This window comes from Herpailurus yagouaroundi, unplaced genomic scaffold, assembly GCF_014898765.1.
Source record: "Herpailurus yagouaroundi ecotype Mexico unplaced genomic scaffold, PumYag 190, whole genome shotgun sequence".
NCBI lineage: Eukaryota > Metazoa > Chordata > Mammalia > Carnivora > Felidae > Herpailurus > Herpailurus yagouaroundi.
Window position 1 is genome coordinate 1,081,691 of NW_024412421.1, and position 20,592 is coordinate 1,102,282.

The 20,592-nt window shown below is 35.8% G+C and overlaps 1 protein-coding gene across 3 annotated transcripts in view; it reads right to left on the bottom strand.

Moving 5' to 3' along the window:
• Positions 1–269: 269 nt before the first annotated feature.
• Positions 270–20,592, bottom strand: part of CUNH16orf87 (chromosome unknown C16orf87 homolog) — a 90,302-nt gene continuing 69,979 nt past the window's right edge. Inside the window, exons 3-4 of one of the 3 annotated variants that reach the window (XM_040497917.1) lie at positions 8,758–8,940; positions 270–1,841 (exon numbers count right to left, since the gene is read on the bottom strand). In XM_040497917.1, coding sequence (XP_040353851.1) covers positions 1,723–1,841; positions 8,758–8,940 — 302 coding nt within the window. In that variant the 3' untranslated portion in view covers positions 270–1,722. Of the gene's footprint in view, positions 1,842–2,415; positions 3,123–8,757; positions 8,941–20,592 lie in introns of those variants that run through there. The other 2 variants (XM_040497918.1, XM_040497919.1) reach the window with 2 other exon arrangements.

A 20,592-nucleotide genomic window follows, 5' to 3' on the forward strand; every position in this document is an offset into this window, starting at 1 on the left:
ATCTCTTTACATGGCAAGTTCCAGCCTAGTCACCAGTCTCCACCCTTATTGTATACATGACTATTTTAACATGACTTTCCTCTAAGGTCTCCAGCTTTAAATGGATAGATTCTGACATCAATAATTCTTTAAAGAGATGCCTACTCCATAAGCTTTTCTCACTTTTTCTGAGGACATATATATACTCACAAGCATTTTAGATATTAATTATTTTTTTTGTCAAATTAAAAATAGTTTTCTTATATTTCAAAGATAAAATCACATTAGCATGCTTGGGAATAAACTTTATTACTAGAGCTTTAAAATGCATACAAGATAATTGTAGTAGTACCTGCAGGTAAATAGGGGGATTGAGGGTAAAGGAATTCTTAGAAAATTCTTAGAATAATTCTGCATCCTACCTAGAGTACCTCTTAAGCTCCCTCTGCTGGCTACCATTTAAATGAAATAGGAAAAAATGTGAATCTTTTTTTCTTTTGGGAGGTGATGGGAGATGCAGGATGAAGCTGCCAATGCTACTATTGAAACTGAAAGGGAAATTCTCTTAAAGTTAAATCTGGCTGATGACTACCTTCACTAATAGGGCTTCTGGACTTCCAAACAGATTTGGCCACTGGGGTGGGAGAGGGAGGTACCTGAAAATAAGGGAAGTTATGGTCAAATTTGAATGTTAAATTGATATGCAAAAATGCAAAAGCATCTAGTATAAAATAAATCAGCTATAAACAGTTATCATTTATGACTAGAAAAACTAAGAATTTAAATATAGTTCACAACTTCATAGAGCACAAACTTATACCACACTATTAATCTATTAGTTTCAATATTAAGGTTTATTTTTTTTCCAGAGTGAGGTTAAGTAACAATTTAAATAATTATCAGGATGTATAAATGAACATCCATTCAGATAAAACATTACTGCTTAAAAGTGGCTAAGAAATATTTTGTATGTAATAAATATATCTTATGTTTAGGTTAACAGGCACCATCTTGAGAGCAGAAAAGGTTTTTTTTAAACCAATAAATAAATTACATTCAAGAAAACAAGATGTTTATATCTGAAGTATGATATATCCTTAAATGTTTTTCTTCATATAGCACCCAAACTTCCCAAATGTCTAGAAAGTATCTCCCAAAATATAACTCATACCTTAAGTCATAAAAATAAAGGCCAAGAAAAAAATCAAGACAAAATTTACAGTTTATATTCTTAATTCCCCATTCAATAAAATATCAATTGCCAATTTATTAAAAGTAAATGAACTGTATATATGCAATCTGTTAGTGCTGAAAATCTGAAATATATATTTTTAAAAGTCACTCTTTTTCCAAGTACTTAAAATATTGCATCTCTGGTGGCAAACCTGAAAACTAACAAGCGTTTTATTTCCCTAGTTTTCATTCTTCCACTCCCACCCCCTACCCCTTTAGCCTTTAACAGCCATCCATTGTTTTTGTTTTTGTTTGTTTTTGTTTTTGGTAAATATACTTACTTATATCCCAAACACAAAACACTGACAATACTCCTTGGTAAACAAGGAAATCCCAGAACAGTCCAAGCCTACAGCTTTGCTCCCAAAGTGTGGCACAGGCTAAATGACAAGGGAAAAAAAAACAATCAATGGCCCTTATTGATGCAGTCAGAATGCTCCTGAGAGTCCACAACTGTTTGAGAATTTGCTGATGTCATCCTGAAGAAAGTTTCAACACATTGTGCAAATATCAGAGAATAAGTCTTTGATTGATAATTTTTCTATTTATTTCTGCCAAGGCGACTGAAAACACGAAAGCCTTTTCATCAGAGAGGTTAGCATAGATGTCAATTTCCTTTTCCTGTTTCTCTGTTAAAAGAAAAAGAGAAAGCTTAATATAAAGGCAGTAAATTCAGTAATTAAAAAAATACTTAAAGCTTTTAAGTATTTCTTTAGATGATAATAAACATTATATATAATACTAACACTGTATATTAAATGTTATATAGTATCATGCTACTAAACTGAAAATTTTTAGAAATTACACAAAGGAGTTACTGAAATGCCATGAACTAAATGGAAACTGTATATATTTCTATACACACTGTTCATGTATCTACATCATTTCTGTAAAAATCTCAAGTATTTCTTTCTCTTCACTAGGATGAGTGCTCACTGTCCCAATCAAAATAAATTTCCTCATCCTAAAGATGTTCCCTTGTGAATACCAACAGTACCTTCATGAATATATTAACTTCTTCAAGAAATAAGAATAACCTACATTTAATTCTAATTTCACCCTCCTGATTACAAATGTAACCCAAGTTCATGGTAGAAAGTTGAAATAAAAACAACCTATATATTATCTCCTGAGCCAGCTAAAATCACAATAAATATCTTTGTGCACATTCTGCCAAATTCTTTTTTTGGGGTCTTCTAAGATTCTATTTTTGTGGGGTTTTTTTTTGTTTACTTGTTTTATTTTGGCTTTTTTAAGCAAAGTTAAACACATACATAAGTTTAGACTCAAATCACTTTTATAAAACTTATCACAAAAAACAGAAGTCCTCCTCCCCACATGTACATTTTTCACTCTCCAAATGCAACTGTTTTTTTTCTCAGTTGTTTCTTTTTGTTTTTGCCTCTCTAAGCAACATTTTTATATGATGCTACTTCGTGGTTTTAGGCATTATTAATTGACCTTCCACCAGAGAAATTTAGAATTCAGTTATATCACAATTTTGATGAGACCAATATTCAATGTTTATATTATTCTAACTATGTAAATGATTTCACTTTTACTGCACATTGTTTTTTTTCCCTGAAGAGATTCTCTTTTTCCATCTGGTTAATTTTCATTACTAATCGAACCCAAACTCTCTCCAAGTTGTATAGATCTTTCAAGATGTTTACACATGTTAGGCATTATATCAATTTTATCTTCTTGAAGAAGTCTCTCCAAGTCTTCTGCTCCAATCTGAAATGGTTGCTTTCTGGACCTGCTACACAATTAATTATCATTGAGATCTCTCTTCAACATCATGCTGGATATAACCATCTTTCTCTCGAGTTGGACTCTGTGTCCTGGATGCCAGGACATTTTCTTGGTTTACTTCTTCCTTTTGATGCCATGTATCTTGCAGTAGCTTCCTGAGAAAGGGGAGTACAGGTAGCAAACATTTTGAGACTCTGAATGTTAGAAATTGGCTTTAGACTACCTTCATGCTAATCCATAGTGTGGGCAACTAAAAAGTCATAGATTCCCTCTTAGTATGTCTTCTAATGGTGTCACTATTTTTTTTTAAAAAGCCAGTACCTTTTTGTACAGTTATTTAAAAAATTATTGCTAAATATGCATACAATGAAATACACAGATCTTAAGTGTACAATTGGATGAGTTCTAACAAAATATACACCTACATAACCCACACCCTCAATCATTAATATACAGGAAATTCCTCATGTTCCTTTCCAGTCACTGCTTCCCCCACCTCATCAGCAACTGCTGTTCCATTGTCAGAGATTCATTTGCCTGTTCTTAAACTTATATATGGCATTATACAGCATGAACTGTTTTGTGTCTAGCTTCTCTCATTCAACACATTTTTAAAATTCACTGATGCTGTTCATATGTAAGTACTTTGTTCCTTGCTGGGTAGTATTGCATTATATTAATTCCAAATGCTATCTTGATTTCCTCTTTTTCCCTTGAGCACTTGAAGAGGTTTTCCTTTAACAAAAGAGATAGGATTTATAATAGTACGTTTCAGCATGATCTCTACTTTTAACCATCCACTGGTCTGGGAATTTGGTGGGCCATTTCAATGTGGAAACTCAATGTCCTTCAGGTGGAAAAATTTCTTGAATTATTTCATCGATGACTTCCTTCTCCTCCATCTTCTATGTTCTTTTTTGGAACATCAGTTATTTATTGATGCTGAACTCAAACTGGTCCCCTAAATTTATCATTCTCATTCTATTTTTTCATCTCTTTTTCTACTGCTCTAGGTTCTAGTACAATTCTTCAATTCTGCCAATAAACCTGTTAAAGTTTTTCATCTGCAAATCTTTATATGCATATTGTTTTAGATTTAAAGTTCATTTTCTAGGTACTTTTTGACACGTGCTTTTCTATTTAAATATCATCTTGTTCTTGTTTCATGACTACAATATCTCCTCTTGCCACGAACATTAGTGATAGTTTTAATTTTTTCTCTTTCATGCAAAAACTTGTTTTATCCAAGCTATTGTTTTTTCCTGTTGATGTGGTCTTAGCCTTCCATATAGATGCTTTCAGAGAACACGTGTGCACACAAGCTGGGGAGAAGCAGAGAGAGGGGGAGAGAAAGAATCCCAAGCAGGCTCCCTGTTGTCAGCACAGAGCCCATCGCAGGACTCAATCTCACAAACCATGAAATCATAACCTGAGCCAAAATCAAGAATCAGACGTTTAACCAACTGAGCTATCCAGGTGCCCCAACCTGGGTAATTCTTGATAATTTGCTCATATTTATGAGTGGGATCTAAAAAGCTGATTAGCTCATATACATTGTGGAGCCTGACCCTGATCACTAATTTAGGATGATCTGAATAGGCCATTTCTTTGTGAAATCCCTAATGAAACTATCTTTATTTTAGGCTTTTTCTCTTGGGTTTTTCACATTTCCTAGAGAAGATACTACTAATCTCTTTCTTACCTGGGAGATAAAAGCCTGAGTATAGAACTCAGTATTTACCATCTCCAATTCTCACATAGTCTTCCTGATCTTAATATAGTACCCCTGCCCTCAATGACACCTGGTGTTCCCTAAATCAGAGACTCTGTTTTGTCTGACCTTTTTCAAAGGATAAATTTGGAAGGAGGGGAAAATGATGTAAACAGCCCTACCAGGCAATTAAAAAACAGACTTCCAAGCAATCTCGTTTTTAACCTCACCTTCACCTCTACACTTCCAGACCTAACTGATGTACAAATTCCTGACCTTAAGGCAGTTGTGTAATAAAAATCAGTTTCTTTCTTAGTTTTCCCCAAAGGAGCTTACAATTTAGGTTTCATGGGTCTACTAAAGCAGTGATCACTTTCCAGAATTCTACTGCTTTTCCCGTTCCTTGTCCTTGTGGTATTTGGTCCTTTAAAAAAAAAAAAAAGTCCCTTTACTATAATATTACTAGGAGTTGAAGATGGTGGAGAGCAAGGTGTGGTTATTCAATCTACCAACTTTAACTTGAACTCTACATTAATCTCTTATGTTCTTTAATAAGATATTCAGAATTGCCCATTATATTTTAATAAAAATGTCACTCAACATTACTAATATTCAAAATAATCCTACTCCCCTCATACAAAATAAAAACTTATCTTAAACCAACCAAAAAATTTTAATGGTTTGTTTTTATGATTGTATAAAAATAGGTTGTTATCTAGATGTCTAACAAGCTTCCCTTTCCCACTCTCTTCTTCCTATTCTTTTTCGAAATACAAAAAACACAGTCAATTAAAAATGTGTTTTTAGACATACTGTCAGGTTTTCCTTATTAAAGGTAAAGCTTGCTTCTTTTTAAGCACCCAATGAGCAAGGAATCAATAAAAATGGAATTAAATAGCTACTTAATACTAAGAAGCATATGACAGAAGTCTATTTTAAAATACACAGATATTTCAAAAGTTCATATTTCTTATCCCTATTATATTTAGGGAACATGGTCTGCCTCAAGGGTTGGTAAAATACAGTCCAAGGTCAAATCTGGCCTGCCACCTGTTTTTATAAAGTCTTAGTGGAACAGAGCCATGCCCGTTCATTTACATATTGTCTATGGCTGCTTTCCAGCTACAATGACAGGGCAGAGTAGCTGCAACAGAAGACTGTATGGCCCACAAAGTCTAAAATATTTATTATCTGGCTCTTTACAGAAAAAGTTTGCTGACCTCCTCCCCCCTCATACCCCTGGACTACATTAAAAGATTCTACTCCTCCCCCCTCGCCCTCCTGGCCTATATTAAGATTCCAGTTTATTCTACAAAAATTGCTTTGAGCATCTTCCTGTTTGTATTAAAAATAAATCAAAAGCATATCTTACTCTAAAAATAGCTCAAGATTTTTCTACTATAAGCTGAAAATATCTGAAAAAAGAATTTATAGCTAAGTAAATTCCTTTCTCAAGTTAACATGAAATAAAAATTCAGAGCTGTACATACAGAGTCCTAGCACAACTATCAATAGACTTCATTTCTCCAACTAAAAGACAATCATTATCTGTTTTCTCATCTCCTCTCACCCCCAGAAGCATTCCTTTTCTATTCTTTGGGTTATATTCCCTTTACTTCAACTGAAAAGAATGTTCTGTTTTCTGGGTCAAGCAGTATTTACCTCTTTTTTTTTTTTCCCTCCTGCTGCCTTTTCTTTACCTAGTTTCCCTTCTGAAACAGGTTTTAGCACAGATTTTCTGATCACCCCATTAAAAAATACATTCAGGGGTGCCTGGGTGGCTCAGTCAGTTAAGCGTCCAACTTCAGCTCAGGTCATGATCTCGCAGTTTGTGAGTTTGAGCCCTGTGTCAGGCTTTGTGCTGACAGCTTGGAGCCTGGAGCTTGCTTTGGATTCTGTGTCTCCTCCTCTCTCTGCCCCTCCCCTGCTCATGCTCTGTCTCTCTCTGTCTCTCAATAATAAATAAACGTTAAAAAAAAAGATTTTTTTTTAAAACACAAAAACCCCGGGGCGCCTGGGTGGCTCAGTCGGTTGAGCGTCCGACTTCGGCTCAGGTCATGATCTCGCAGTCCGTCAGTTCGAGCTCCGCGTCAGGCTTTGGGCTGATGGCTCAGAGACTGGAGCCTGCTTCCGATTCTGTGTCTCCCTCTCTCTCTGCCCCTCCCCCGTTCATGCTCTGTCTCTCTCTGTCTCAAAAATAAATAAATGTTAAAAAAAAATAATAAAAAAAAAAAAACACAAAAACCCCCAAAAAACACATTCATGTTTAGAAAATAACTCAAACTCTCCGGAAGAGCAGCATAAGAGAAGGAAAGAGAAAATGGGAGTAAAATTACCCACAGAATTAAGAAGTATTTAAGTATACTTCAAAGAATACAAATATGATATAAACCTTATCCTTTTAGCTATACAGTGCTAAGAAACCATATATAATTTATTTTTACAGTAAATTTATTTTCCCTAACAGTAGTAACTTTATTCAAATAAAAGCATACAGAGGGCCACTTGGGTGGCTCAGTCGGTTAAGTGTCTGATCTCAGCTCAGGTCATGATTTCATGGTTGGGCAGTGCAGGGCCTGCTTGGGATTCTGTCTCTTCCTCTCTCTGCCCCTCCCCCACTCATGCAAAGGAGCGCATGCCCACACGCTGTGTCTCAAAATAAACTTAAAAAAAAAAGCATACAAAGCAGGGAGAAATGGTAAACAGGTAAAAAAAAAAAAAAAAAAAAGCTCAGAGGTCTAAAATAAAACAAATTTGTGCTTATGCTTGAATACCTAAAAACGAATGCCTGAAAAAGCAAAGTATAACTCACCAGCAAGAAATTATTAATGCATTTCACTGAATATGAAATTATTTTGATACAGGTTTTTTAAGTAATTAAAAAGAGCAACTATCCCTTTTTCCATTAATTACAGGTTTGACAGTCTCAATTTCAAAAGATATTCATGGCCACATGGGGGTTCATCATCTAGTCTAGTCTCTCTACTCTTGTGTCATCTTTGAAATTTCCATGGTAAAAAGTTTTTTAGAAGATGTATAAAAAGAGAAGATGAAGTTTTAGTTAATCATAAAAACAAGTTACTGGTAGACATACTACTTATCAGAAGGAGAAGACATGTAAGGAGAAATATAAATACATTTTGGACCAAGAAGAATTTACCTAACTATCCAAAGCTGCCTCAAAGCAGGGAGGACACAATGAACAATTTAAAAATTCATACTAAAGAATACTTTCAATAGAAAAATTTTAAAACTTGTAGTATGACAGTTTGAAGTCTAATGGAACTCAGATTTATCTTTAAAAACAAATAAACAAAAAACACCCATTTTAATAGCCTTCTCTGGGTTGTCATATGAAATTATCTCTGAACTCTTACTATCATCAGTTTTTTAAAATTTTTGTAATGTTTATTTATTTTTCAAAGAGAGAGAAAGAGAGCGTGAGCAAGGGAGGGGCAGAGAGAGAGACACACAGAATTTGAAGCAGGCTCCAGGCTCTGTCAGTACAGACCCTGACACGGGGCTCGAACTCACCAACTGTGAGATCATGATCTGAGCCAAAGTTGGACCTTTAACTGACTAAGCCACCCAGGTGCCCCTCTGCTATCATCAGTTTATAGCAAGGTGAATTTTACCTAATTTAAGCCTTTAGATTTTAAAAATTAAACTCTGGTTGTTTTTTTTTTTACAACAAGCATCTATCCTGGAGGAAATATTTTCAAACTAAAATATGAGTTGTGGGGCACCTGGATGGCTCAGTTGGTTAAATATCCTACCCTTGATTTGGGTTCAGGTCATGATCTCACAGTTCATGAGATCAAGCCCTGCATCAAGCTCTGTGCTGTCAGTACATGGGCTGCTTGGGATTCTTGCTCCCCCCCTCTCTCTGCCCCTTCCTGCTCAGGCTCTCTCTTTCTCAAAATAAATAAACTTCTAAAAATTTTAAAAATAAAATATGAGTTGTGATTTTAAGTCTAGGAGCTCAATGCCTACCAAACACTTTCTTTACTACTATCTAATTAAGGATCTAGAAAAATTTTAATACTTGAAAAAAAAAAACTGCTTGGATTTATTCATACCTCTTTCTTCCTCATGTTTTTTGGCAGATGCAGTTTTAGGTCTTCCTCTTCCTCGTCTGATATGATCTGAATGGCTGTTACTTCGAGACCTCTTTCTGTTTTCTAAATCCTTATTTACTGTAGAATTTATCTTCTCTCGCCTAACTCTCTCTGTTCGCCTCCTCTTGGCCTCATGCTTGTTTTCTGTATGGATGAATAAAAGTGATATATTTTAGGGCTTAGCAAGAACTGTTTGCCCAAGTTCTCATTGTCTTCTTTTTCTTTCTAAATAGCACTAAAGTTTGCTGTCTGGCATACTTTATAAAACTACAACTGTTACATCTATGCTCCTGACACCCACATAGGAAAAAAGAAATTCAAATTGAGATCCACATTAACTCATGAGGTAGGAGGAATTTTAATAGAAGACCAGTTTCTTTATTTGGCACGGTTAATTTCAGTCCCTACATATTCACACAGTTCCACAGAGATCTTTCTGCCTTATTCCTTCTCTCTGCTTCCAAGCTAAAAATGGTCAAGTATTACAAAAGGAAAAACAAAACAAAACATTTCGTTTTGCCCCCTACTCAAATTATAGATCGAAATATGTCAAATACACAGAAGCAAAACTGACCTTAACCATAATATATTAATTAAGGTTACCAACAAAAAGCAAACAGAAGGCATCCACAGAAAAATATAAAAACACTAGGGAGTAAGTAGTTTTCATTTTAGCCACAGATGAGGTCATTTCTGACATTCTCAGAGCATGTGGATCCCTAAATGGAATAGCAATAGGGGAACTTTACTCAATATGATAATGCAAGAAGCGATCCTTCTCACTCCAAACAATTCAAAATGTTGGAGAAGACAAATTTTAAAAAACAAAAATGTGCTTTTAATACATCTGAACTCAAAAGCAACAAAGAGAAGGGGCACCTGGGTGGCTCAGTCGATTAAACATCTGACTTCAGCTCAGGTCATGATCTCATGGCTTGTGAACTGCAGCCCGGTGTCTGTCTCTGTCTCTCTGCCCCTCCCAACTCGTGCTCTGTCTGTCTCTCTCAAAAATAAACATTAAAAAAAAAAAAAAAAAGCAACAAAGAGAATTCCCCAAATGGCTAAACCACAATGGTGAAGGGCCAAAATAAATAAAATTCATATCCCAAGAAGTAAAGGGAATAATTTAAAAGACTGTAATATAATTATGCTTAATAGGCTAGTGTAAAATTAAAAAAAATAGTAATGATTATTTCCAAATACCATATCTTTAGAAAATTAATTAATTCTAATTTCAGACAGATATCAGATGATGCAAGAACATTTAATTATTCCAGACTTCAAGTTATCAAAGACAACCAGGCTTGTTAAAGGATTCAAGGGCAACTTGAAAAGGCCTGACCACTGCAGGACAACTTGAGCATCAATAAAAATAGTAACTGTAAAGCTGAAACATCAAATATACTGAAAACTACAAGCACATGACATTAAATACAAAAACAAAAGCAAAAACTACTTGACCACGATAGGAAGACGCTAATGAACCAACTGAGTATTTTGAAAACTTAAAGAGACAGAATTCAAACTGTACCATTTACTGGATAACAAAACAACAGATAAAGAGAAGTTTCTCATTTAAGGATTATTGTGGATAAAAAATGAAGAAAGAATGATAAAATCAAAGTATACTGTTTTCAACCAGAAATGAACTAAAGGATGTAAGTACTAAACATAAATAGCTGCTAACATCAGAAAAACAGAGACAAGCAGGCTTTAATGAACCTCCTGACAGAATATCTACCTATTAAGTAATCTTGTCAAGAAAATCAAGCCTTTGAATCTAAATTACAATTTATAGGAAAAACAAGTCACTGGAGGAATGTGTGATCCTATATTCCTACACCATAAAGACCCAAACAGCACATCCAAATGTAAAAGTGACAGTATCTTTAACATATAATTTGCCAGGAAAAACAAAAAAAAACAACGGATAAAAAAGAGCTAAAAAAGATATTGTCCATATGTAACATGGAATTTGGTTTTTAAAACTTTTTTTTTTTAAGTTTTTAAGACCATTTATGAGACACCTGAAAATTTCAACACCAGTTACGTATTTAATATTAAGGGATTGTTAATTTTAATTGTGCTTATGTTTTTAAAGGTCTGTCTTTTAGAAACATATAATGAAATATTTATAACTGAAATTACATGAGATTTGCTTAAAAATAATATGCAAGGGAAGGAGTAAATGTGGGTGTTAATGGGGACAGGTTGGCCATTTTCTCCTCTGTGTGTGCTTAGAAAACTTCTAAAAAAAATTAAGGAAATAGTGATAGGTAAAGCTTATGGTATGCCTTTTGAAGTTCAACAATGAATTTAGGTTTGTTCTTCCACCTACCCACTCATCCCTGCTAACTTCTAAATTATTAGCCAAACTTCTCAAAAAAAGAGATATCTGTACTTTCTGTCTTCAGTTTCTCAACCTCCCATTCCCTCATCAATCCATTCCAATACAGTTCCCCAATCAATGAAACTGATCATCCAGAAGGACAAACATCTGTTAACAAATCTAACAGTTTCTCTTTAATCATCTTAATACCATTTGTTATCAAATCTAACAGCATCTTTCTTTAATCATCTTAATACCATCCCTCAAAAATTCAACAAAGATAGGGGTGCCTGGGTGGCTCAGTCGGTTACACATCTGACTTCAGCTCAGGTCATGATCTTGGTTTGTGAGTTCGAGACCCATATGGGGCTGGTCTGCTGTCAGCATAGAGCCCACTTCAGATCCTCTGTCCCCCTCTCCCTGCAGTTCCTTCATGCACACACACATACTCTCTCTCCCCAAAATAAATAAACATTAAAAAGGAGGAGGAGGAGAAGTAACACACTCTCTCTCCCCAAAATAAATAAACATTAAAGAGGAGGAGGAGGGAGGAGAAGAAAGAAAAAAGAAGAAAGAAGAAGAAGAGGCACCTGGGTGGCTTAGTCAGTTAAGCACCCAACTTTGGCTCATGAGTTTGAGCCCCACATCAGGCTCTGCACTGATAGCACAGGGCCTGCTTGAGATTCTGTCTCCCTCTCTTTCTCTGCCCCTCTCCCGCTCTCTCAAAATAAACTTAAAAAAAAAAAAAAGTGGGGCGCCTGGGTGGCGCAGTCGGTTAAGCGTCCGACTTCAGTCAGGTCACGATCTCGCGGTCCGTGAGTTCGAGCCCTGCGTCAGGCTCTGGGCTGATGGCTCAGAGCCTGGAGCCTGTTTCCGATTCTGTGTCTCCCTCTCTCTCTGCCCCTCCCCCGTTCATGCTCTGTCTCTCTCTGTCCCAAATAAATAAACGTTGAAAAAAAAATTTTAAAAAAAAGAAAAAAGAAAGAAAATTCAACAAAGATGACTATACTTTTCCTTAAATTATTCTTCACTTGATTTTCAGGCTTCTGTCTTTTCCTCCACCAGGTTCTCACCTTTAATATTAAAGCCCTGGGACTCTGACCTGAGCTCTCTTCTCTTACTTACACTCTAGATAATCCATAGACCCAAACAGTTCCAAAATTTATACTTTCAACTGATATCTTTCCAAAGCTCCAACTGCCTACCTGACAGCTTCACTCTAATATCTTACAAGCATTTCAAATGTATCAAAAAAATAACTTGATTTTCCCTCCTCCAAAGCTTCCTTATATTAATAGATAGTACCACCCAGGTGCAAAAGCCAAATAATTTGTAGTTATCTGTGACTCACCTTGTTTCCTATCATCACAAAAGTCCACAGGTATTCTTTGCAAAATATATCTACAATTACTTTATCTCTTTGCCTCTATGGTCAACATCCAAACCTAATATATTTTGTAGCTGCCAAAATTATCTTTAACATATTCAAACCATATAGCTGCCCTTCTAAAATCTTTCATTAGCTTTTCATTGTATTAAAAAATAAAGTTAAATTTCCTTATGAGAGACTACAAGTGCCTATAAGACCTGACATTTGCCTCTCTCCAATCTTCTCATAGTGCTAGACACTTTGTTCACTACACTCCAGACATGCCTCCCTTTAATTAAAACAAGTTCCTTCCTCCCCTTAAGTCTCTGCATTTGCTAATCCTTCTGCCTAAAGCTCTTCCCAAAACTTTTAATGAAGCCACTTATTTACTTCAAATTGTCAATTTATAAATAAGACTCTGTGTCTCACAGTCCATATTACTTTTTATAATCCACTACTACTATAATCTGTTATTTATTTATATGCTCAGTCCCCCATTAGAATATAAACTCTATGAAAGCTGGGAGGCCTTTGTCTCATTCACAGATCGAGAACATTACTTACACAGATTAAGTAGTGCTGAATAAATAAAATCAGACTGAGCACAAGCATCTACCTCCCCCCCCCCACCTTTGTGGAAAATCCCACTGAAATGAGAATAAACATGGGTAAAAGGTAAAGGGAAAAAGGAAAATAAATCTGTAGTGCTGGAAACAAGGAAAGGATGCTATCAATCACCTGAAATTACAGAGTTTCAGCCAATTGGCGAGCTCACAGATTCTGATTAAGAAACCAGAATAGAAGAAACTATAATCTAAACTAGAAACAAAAGATGGCTCCTGTAGAAGGGAGAGCTGTTCTTCCCCAAAATACTCCCAGGACAGATCAAAAAGTACAGTAAGGGAGAGCAAGCCATGAGTAATCATCAGAATACCTACAGGACTATTGCAGAACAGTTGGGCCTAAGAACTGACATAAGGAACCTCCAAAACATAGAAGAAAGAAACAAATGGCAACTCCTCACAGAAATGAAATACTGGGGCGCCTGGGCGACTCAGTTGGTTAAGCAACAGACTTGATTCAGCTCAGGACACGATCTCATAGTTGTAAATTCAAGCCCTGAATTGGGTTTTGCGCTAATAGCTTGGGACCTACTTAGTATTGTGTCCCCCTCTCTCTCTGCCCCTCCCCCACTTGCTCTCTATTTCTCTCTCAAAATAAATAAAAATTTTAAAAATGAAGTACTATAAGGGATTTTGCATTCTCTCCCAGAATGAAGCTTTCCTTATTTTGGCAATCATGGAATTCAACAGGATCACTCAGCTCGTATAATTTACATCCAAAAGCCTGCCAATAAGCTCCTCCCAACGGTACACTAAAGAGATCTGTGGTCAAAACAGACCTTTAAAACAGTGTGTACGATAGTCATGCTAATTATCTACACTGATAAATCAAATCCTTCATTTATAAATATCAACAGGCAATTAAGGGTTACCAGCAATTTAAGGAAAATGAAAAGTGTAACAGAGGAAGAACAAAATAAAATAGGAGGAAGAAAGGTAGTTCAAAAAACAAGACAAGGGGTGTCTGGGTGGCTCAGTCGGTTAAGCGTCAGACTTCGGCTCAGGTCGTGATCTCACAGTCCGTGAGTTTGAGCCCTGCGTCGGGCTCTGTGCTGACAGCTCAGAGCCTTGAGCCTATTTCAGATTCTGTGTCTCCCTCTTTCTCGGCCCCTCCCACACTCACGCTCTCTCTCCTTCAAAAATAAATAAACATTAAAAAAAAAAAACACAAAAAACAAGACAAAACCATCTTTAAAACATTCTAATGCATACCTTTAGAGAGACCTGATTGGACTTTATATCATTAAGAATAAGATTCTTTTACAGAAATAGAAAGCTCAATCCTAAAATTCATATGGACTCTCAAGCGATCCAAAATAGCTAAAAGAATCTTGAAAAACAATGTCAGAGGTCTCATATTTCCTGATTTCAAAACTCACTAATAAACTACAGTAATCAAAAAAGTGTGGTACTGCAGTATGACAGATATACAGACCAACAGAATAAAATAGAGAGCCCAGAAATAAATCCTTGAATATATGGTCAAAGGATTTTCAATAACAGTGCCAAGACGATTCAAGGAGAAAAAGATAATATTTTCAAGTCATACTGGGACAACTGGATATCCACATGCAAATAAATGTAATTGGACCCTTATTTTATACCATATACAAAAATTAACTCAAAATGGATTGAAGACCTAAATATAACAGCTAAAACTATAAAATGCTTAGAACAAAAAGGGAAAAGCTTCTTAACACTGGACTTGGCAATGATTTTTTGGATATGACCCCAAAAGTATAGGCAACAAAGAAAAAACAGACAACTTGGATTTCATTAAAATTTAAAACTTTTGTACATCAAAGGACACTATCAACAGAGTAAAAAGGCAACTTATGGAATGGGAGGAAATATTTATAAATGTGTATCAGATGAAGGATTAATATCCAGAATAAAAAGAACTTACACAACTCAATAACAATCCAATTCAAAAATGAGCAAAGAACTTGAATACACATTTCTCCAAAGATGACAGGCAAATGAAAAGATGTTCAACATCACTAATCATTAGAGAAATGCAAATCAAAACCACAAGTTATCACTTCATACTGATTACAATGGCTATTATCAAAAGCATATAAAATATGCATTGGTGGGGCGCCTGGGTGGCTCAGTAGGTTAAGCGTCCGACTTTGGCTGAGGTCATGATCTCGTGGTTCATGAGTTCAAGCCCCGTGTCGGGCTCTGTGCTGACAGCTCAGAACCTGGAGCCTGTTTCAGATTCTGTGTCTCCCTCTCTCTCTCTGATCCTCCCCCGTTCATGCTCTGTCTCTGTCTCAAAAATAAATAAACGTTAAAAAAAATTTTTTTTTAAAAAATACGCATTGGTGAGGATGTGGAGGAATTGGAAACTTTGGGCACTGCTGCTGGTAACATAAAATAGTGCAGCTGCGGTGGAAAATGATATGGCATTACCATATACACAAAAATACCCTATGACCCAGCAATTCCACTTCTGGGCATATATACAAAAGAAAACAGGGAATCAAACAGATATTTGAACAACCATGTTCACAGCAGCATTATTGACAATAGCCAAGAGGTGGAAGCAACTCAAGTGTCCATCAAGGCATGAATAAACAAAATGTAGTACATACACACAATGAAGTATTATTTAAAAAGGAAATTCTGACACGTGCTACAACATGGATGATCTTTAAAGACATTAATGCTAAGTGAAAAAGCCAGACACAAAAAGGCAAATACTGTGTGATTCCAAATAGGAAATAACTACACTAGTCAAATTCACAAGTACAAAATATATATATATATATATATATATATATATATATATATATATATACATATATATAGCCTGAGGCAGTGGGGAAGGGGAACAGAGAGTTACTGTTTAATGGGTATGGCCTTTCAGTTTGGGAAGATGAAAAGAGTCCTGGAGATTAATAGTGGTGATGGTTAGGTACACAATATGAATGCACTTAATGCTTAAAATGATTAAAATACTAATTTTATGTTATGTGTAATTCACCACAATGAATAATATGAAAAAAATAAGATTCAATGAAAAAGAAATCAGAAAACAAGATGAATTATTCAAAATTAAAATGCAAAAGAGAAGCTAAATAATGGACATATCTGAAGACAAACTTATAGATCTAGAAACGGAAATCCATGAAATTTCCTGGAACACCAAAAAACAAAAAAGAGAATAGGTGAAAAGTAAGTGAAGAGAAATGAAGATCCAAGAAATCTAATATTCACCCATGACATAATTATTAATTATCTACCCAATATTCATTCTCCCCCTCTTCATTAAGAACAGAATATTCTGTTCAAGACAGCAATGGGCCCAGCTAAAATATACACATTCTAAGACTCTCCTGCAGATGAAGTGGACATAGAATTTTGTTCTGGCCATTAACAAGCATGTGGAATTGGGTGAGGTTGCCAAAAGATTTTTTTTTAAGGGGGTAAGCATAGCTGGCATGTCCCTTTGTCCCTCTGCCCTTCCCTTTTCTTCCTACTTGGAATGCTTATGGGATGCGTGGAGGTACAATAGCTATCTTGTGAACAATGAAGATGAAAGCCATGTCAGGACAGAAGAGAAGAGCCCACGTCCTTGATGATATCATTGAATCATTAGTCACATAGTGCCAACTTCACCTTTCTTTACTACCTAGTGGAAAAAAACCCTATTTGTCCAGTCCAGTGTTAGTCTCTGTGGATGGTAATCCTGATGTATCATACAATAAGTATGCAGTAAGTATGCCAAGAGGAAGAGAAAAACGAATGGAGAAAAAGAAATACTGGGTAAAAACTGCCCTAAACTGAAGATTTGAGCCCTCATATGGAAAGGACTGAAGAAGAATGAAGATGACATTTAAATGTGAGTACAAAGGAAAGGCCTTCCACACAATGGAAAACAGGAAATGTACCACCACATATCTTTTATAAAAAATTTTTTTTCCAGGCCTAAAACAATTTCCTGGAAAATTTATTTCAGAAATAAAAGCACATGAGTTAAAAAAAAAAATGGTACATAAGAAAAAGTAGAATTATCCTAAGAGTACAAAGGAAAGAAATCTCAGTATGACAGCTATGCAGCAGACCTAAAATCAGCCAGCCTTAATTAGACAAAGTCAGAAGATTCTATAAGAGCCCTAAAAATAAATACTGACATCATTATACAAACTATATGATTAAGAACCTAAATGTATAGGTACAGATATAAAGCTATGCATTCTTCCATCAAAAGGCAAAACAAAAACTTAAAGCCATGTCTCATATATGAATGTATAGCAATTTTAAGTGATTAGCATATAAGAAACAATGTTTTCTGAAATAACAAAACCAAACCTTCATTGTCAAGTAATTCAGAGTACTGAATTAATATTCAATCACTGGATTTATAAAAGGTACTGGCAATCAATTGGCAATAATCATTTCACTTTTTTTCTTAACTAAAAGTGAATGTTATTTATAGACTTCTTGCCTTATTTATCAGCCTCTATTAACTTATCCTAGAGAATAATTTGAAAAGTTTAATTTTTTTAATCCATTTTTTCCTTCTCAATTAAAACTGAGGGGGTTGTTATTTATCTGCCTAAACTTAACCTGAAGAAATATACAGTTTATTTATTAATGTTTATTTTTGAAGGAGAAAGAGAGTAAGTGGGGGAGGGGAAGAGAGAGAGGGGGAGATACAGAATCTGAAGCAGGCTCCAGCCTCTGAGCTGTCAGCAGTCAACAGTCTGCCGCTTGACCAACTGAGCCACCCAGACTCCTATCTTTATAGTTTTTATAATTAAAATTTTAGAAGGAAAAAGGCACATCCATAATTATTAAATGCAAAATGGCACCCCTGATATGACAAAACACCCAGAATAACCATCAGAAAAAACAAATTTAAACATCTGGATAAAGCAGAGTTTGTTCTCGCCAAAAATTGTTTCTATCAAAATTTTTGGTGACTGATCAAATATTTGAACAATATTTGGTGCTCAAGGTTTGGTCTATAGTACAGATACTCTCAATTTTAGGATATATAGTATTTCTCATTTAATCTTTTTATTTTTTTAAGATTTTTTTTTTAGGTAATCTCTACACCCAATGGGGGGCTCAAATTTACAGTCCCCCAAACAAGAGTCCTAATTAATGCTCCACCGACTGAGCCAGACAGAGACCCCTTCTTTAACCTTTTTTTAAAGAAATTGCTTCAAATCGATAGTTTAAGACTTAATCATGAAACTATTTTTTTTTTCTCTTTTAATTCATTTATTTTTAAATTTACATCCAAGTTAGTTAGCATATAATGCAACAATGATTTCAGGAGTAGATTCCAGTGATTCAACCCCTATGTGTAACACCCAGTGCTCATCCCAACAAGTGTCTTCCTTAATGCCCCTTACCCATTCAGCCCATTCTCCCTCCCACAACCCCTCCAGCAACCCTCTGTTTGTTCTCTAAGAGTCGCTTATGTTTTGCTCCCCTCCCTGTTTTTATATTATTTTTGCTTCCCTTCCCTTATGTTCATCTGTTTTGTATCTTAAATTCCTTATATGGGTGAAGTCATATGACATTTATCTTTTTCTGACTACTTTTGCTTAGCATAATACCCTCTAGTTCCATCCACGTAGCTGCAAATGGCAAGATTTCACCGTTTTTGATTGCTAAGTAATACTCCATTGTATATATATACCACATCTTCTTTATCCATTCATCTGTCAATGGACATTTGGGCTCTTTCCAAACTGGCTATTGTCAATAGCTATAAACATTGGGGTGCATGTGCTCCTTCGAAACAGCACACCTGTATCCTCTGGACAAATACCTAGTAGTGCAATTGCTGGGTCATAGGGTATCTCTATTTTTAATTTTTTGAGGAACCTCCATACGGTTTTCCAAAGTGGCTATACCAGTTCGTATTCCCACCAGCAGTGCAAAAGAGATCCTCCTTCTCTGCATCCTCTCCAATATCTATTTTTTAAACTCTTAGGCAACCATTCAATTTAGAAATGAAATCCTACATTAACAAGACAGTTAATTTTTAAAAATTTTTTTAATGTTTTTATTTATTTTTGAGACAGAAAGAGATAGGACATGAGCAGGGGAGGGGCAGAGAAAGAGGGAGACACAGAATCTGAAGCAGGCTCCAGGCTCTGAGCTGTCAGCACAGAGCCCGACGTGGGGCTCAAACTCACAGACCGTGAGATCATGACCTGAGCCGAAGTCAGACGCTTAACCAACTGTGCCACCCAGGCATCCCAAGACAGTTAATTTTTTTTTTTAATTTTTTTTTCAACGTTTATTTATTTTTGGGACAGAGAGAGACAGAGCATGAACGGGGGAGGGGTAGAGAGAAAGGGAGACACAGAATCGGAAACAGGCTCCAGGCTCTGAGCCATCAGCCCAGAGCCTGACGCGGGGCTCGAACTCACAGACCGCAAGATCGTGACCTGGCTGAAGTCGGACGCTTAACCGACTGCGCCACCCAGGCGCCCCCCAAGACAGTTAATTTTTAAAAACCTATCTCCATTTACTACTGCCCCCCTAAAAAGAATACAAGGAATAACACAGACCTAACTCATTTGGAAAGTTATCAAAGAATAATTAATTGTCTTTTGGTTCTATGCAGTCATACAAAACACTGAGCATTTCTTTTTTTTTTTTTATTTTTTTAATGTTTATTTATTTTTGAGAGAGAGAGAGAGAGAGAGAGAGAGAGAGAGAGAGAGACAGTGTGAGCAGGGGAGGGGCAGGGAGAGGAGGAGACACAGAATCTGAAACAGGCTCCAGGCTCTGAGCTGTCATCACAGAGCCAAGACAGGGCTTTAACTCACAAAACTATGAGATTATGACCTGAGCTGAAGTCAGAAGCTTAACCAACTGACCTACCCAGGCACTCCATCTTAATACAGATTTATTTATAACACTCATCTTTTCCCCTTATCAAAATTAAAAAACTTGTAAAAATCCTTTAATTTCCATAATAAATTTTATTTAAATGTATTTTCAGCTAGACAAAGTTCTATGTAGGTAGTGTCCTACCTCCCTATTTCTACTGTGCTATGAAGATACACAGATAATTAGTATATTTGAAAAAATGTGAGTTTTAAGCAATTCAAGCTTAGATAAATCTATTTGACTTAGCAGCTAATTTTCCTCCTACATGTCACAAACTTACAACAGAAATTTCGGGACACCTGAGTAGCTTGGTTAAACATCCGACTTCGGCTCAGGTCATGATCTCACGGTCTGTGAGTTCGAGCCCCACATCAGGCTCTGTGCTGACAGCTCAGAGCCTGGAGCCTGCTTCAGATTCTGTCTCTCCCTCTACCTCTCCCCTCCCCTGCTCATGCTTTGTTTCTCTCTCTCTCTCAAAATAAACATTTAAAAAATTAAAAAAAAAAATTCAACCCACTGAAATTTAAGATTATCTTCTACAGCTTTGATTTCATTTTTAAAATAACTGCAATCTGAACTTTACAGATGGCTCTCTTTCCTGTTTTAAATGT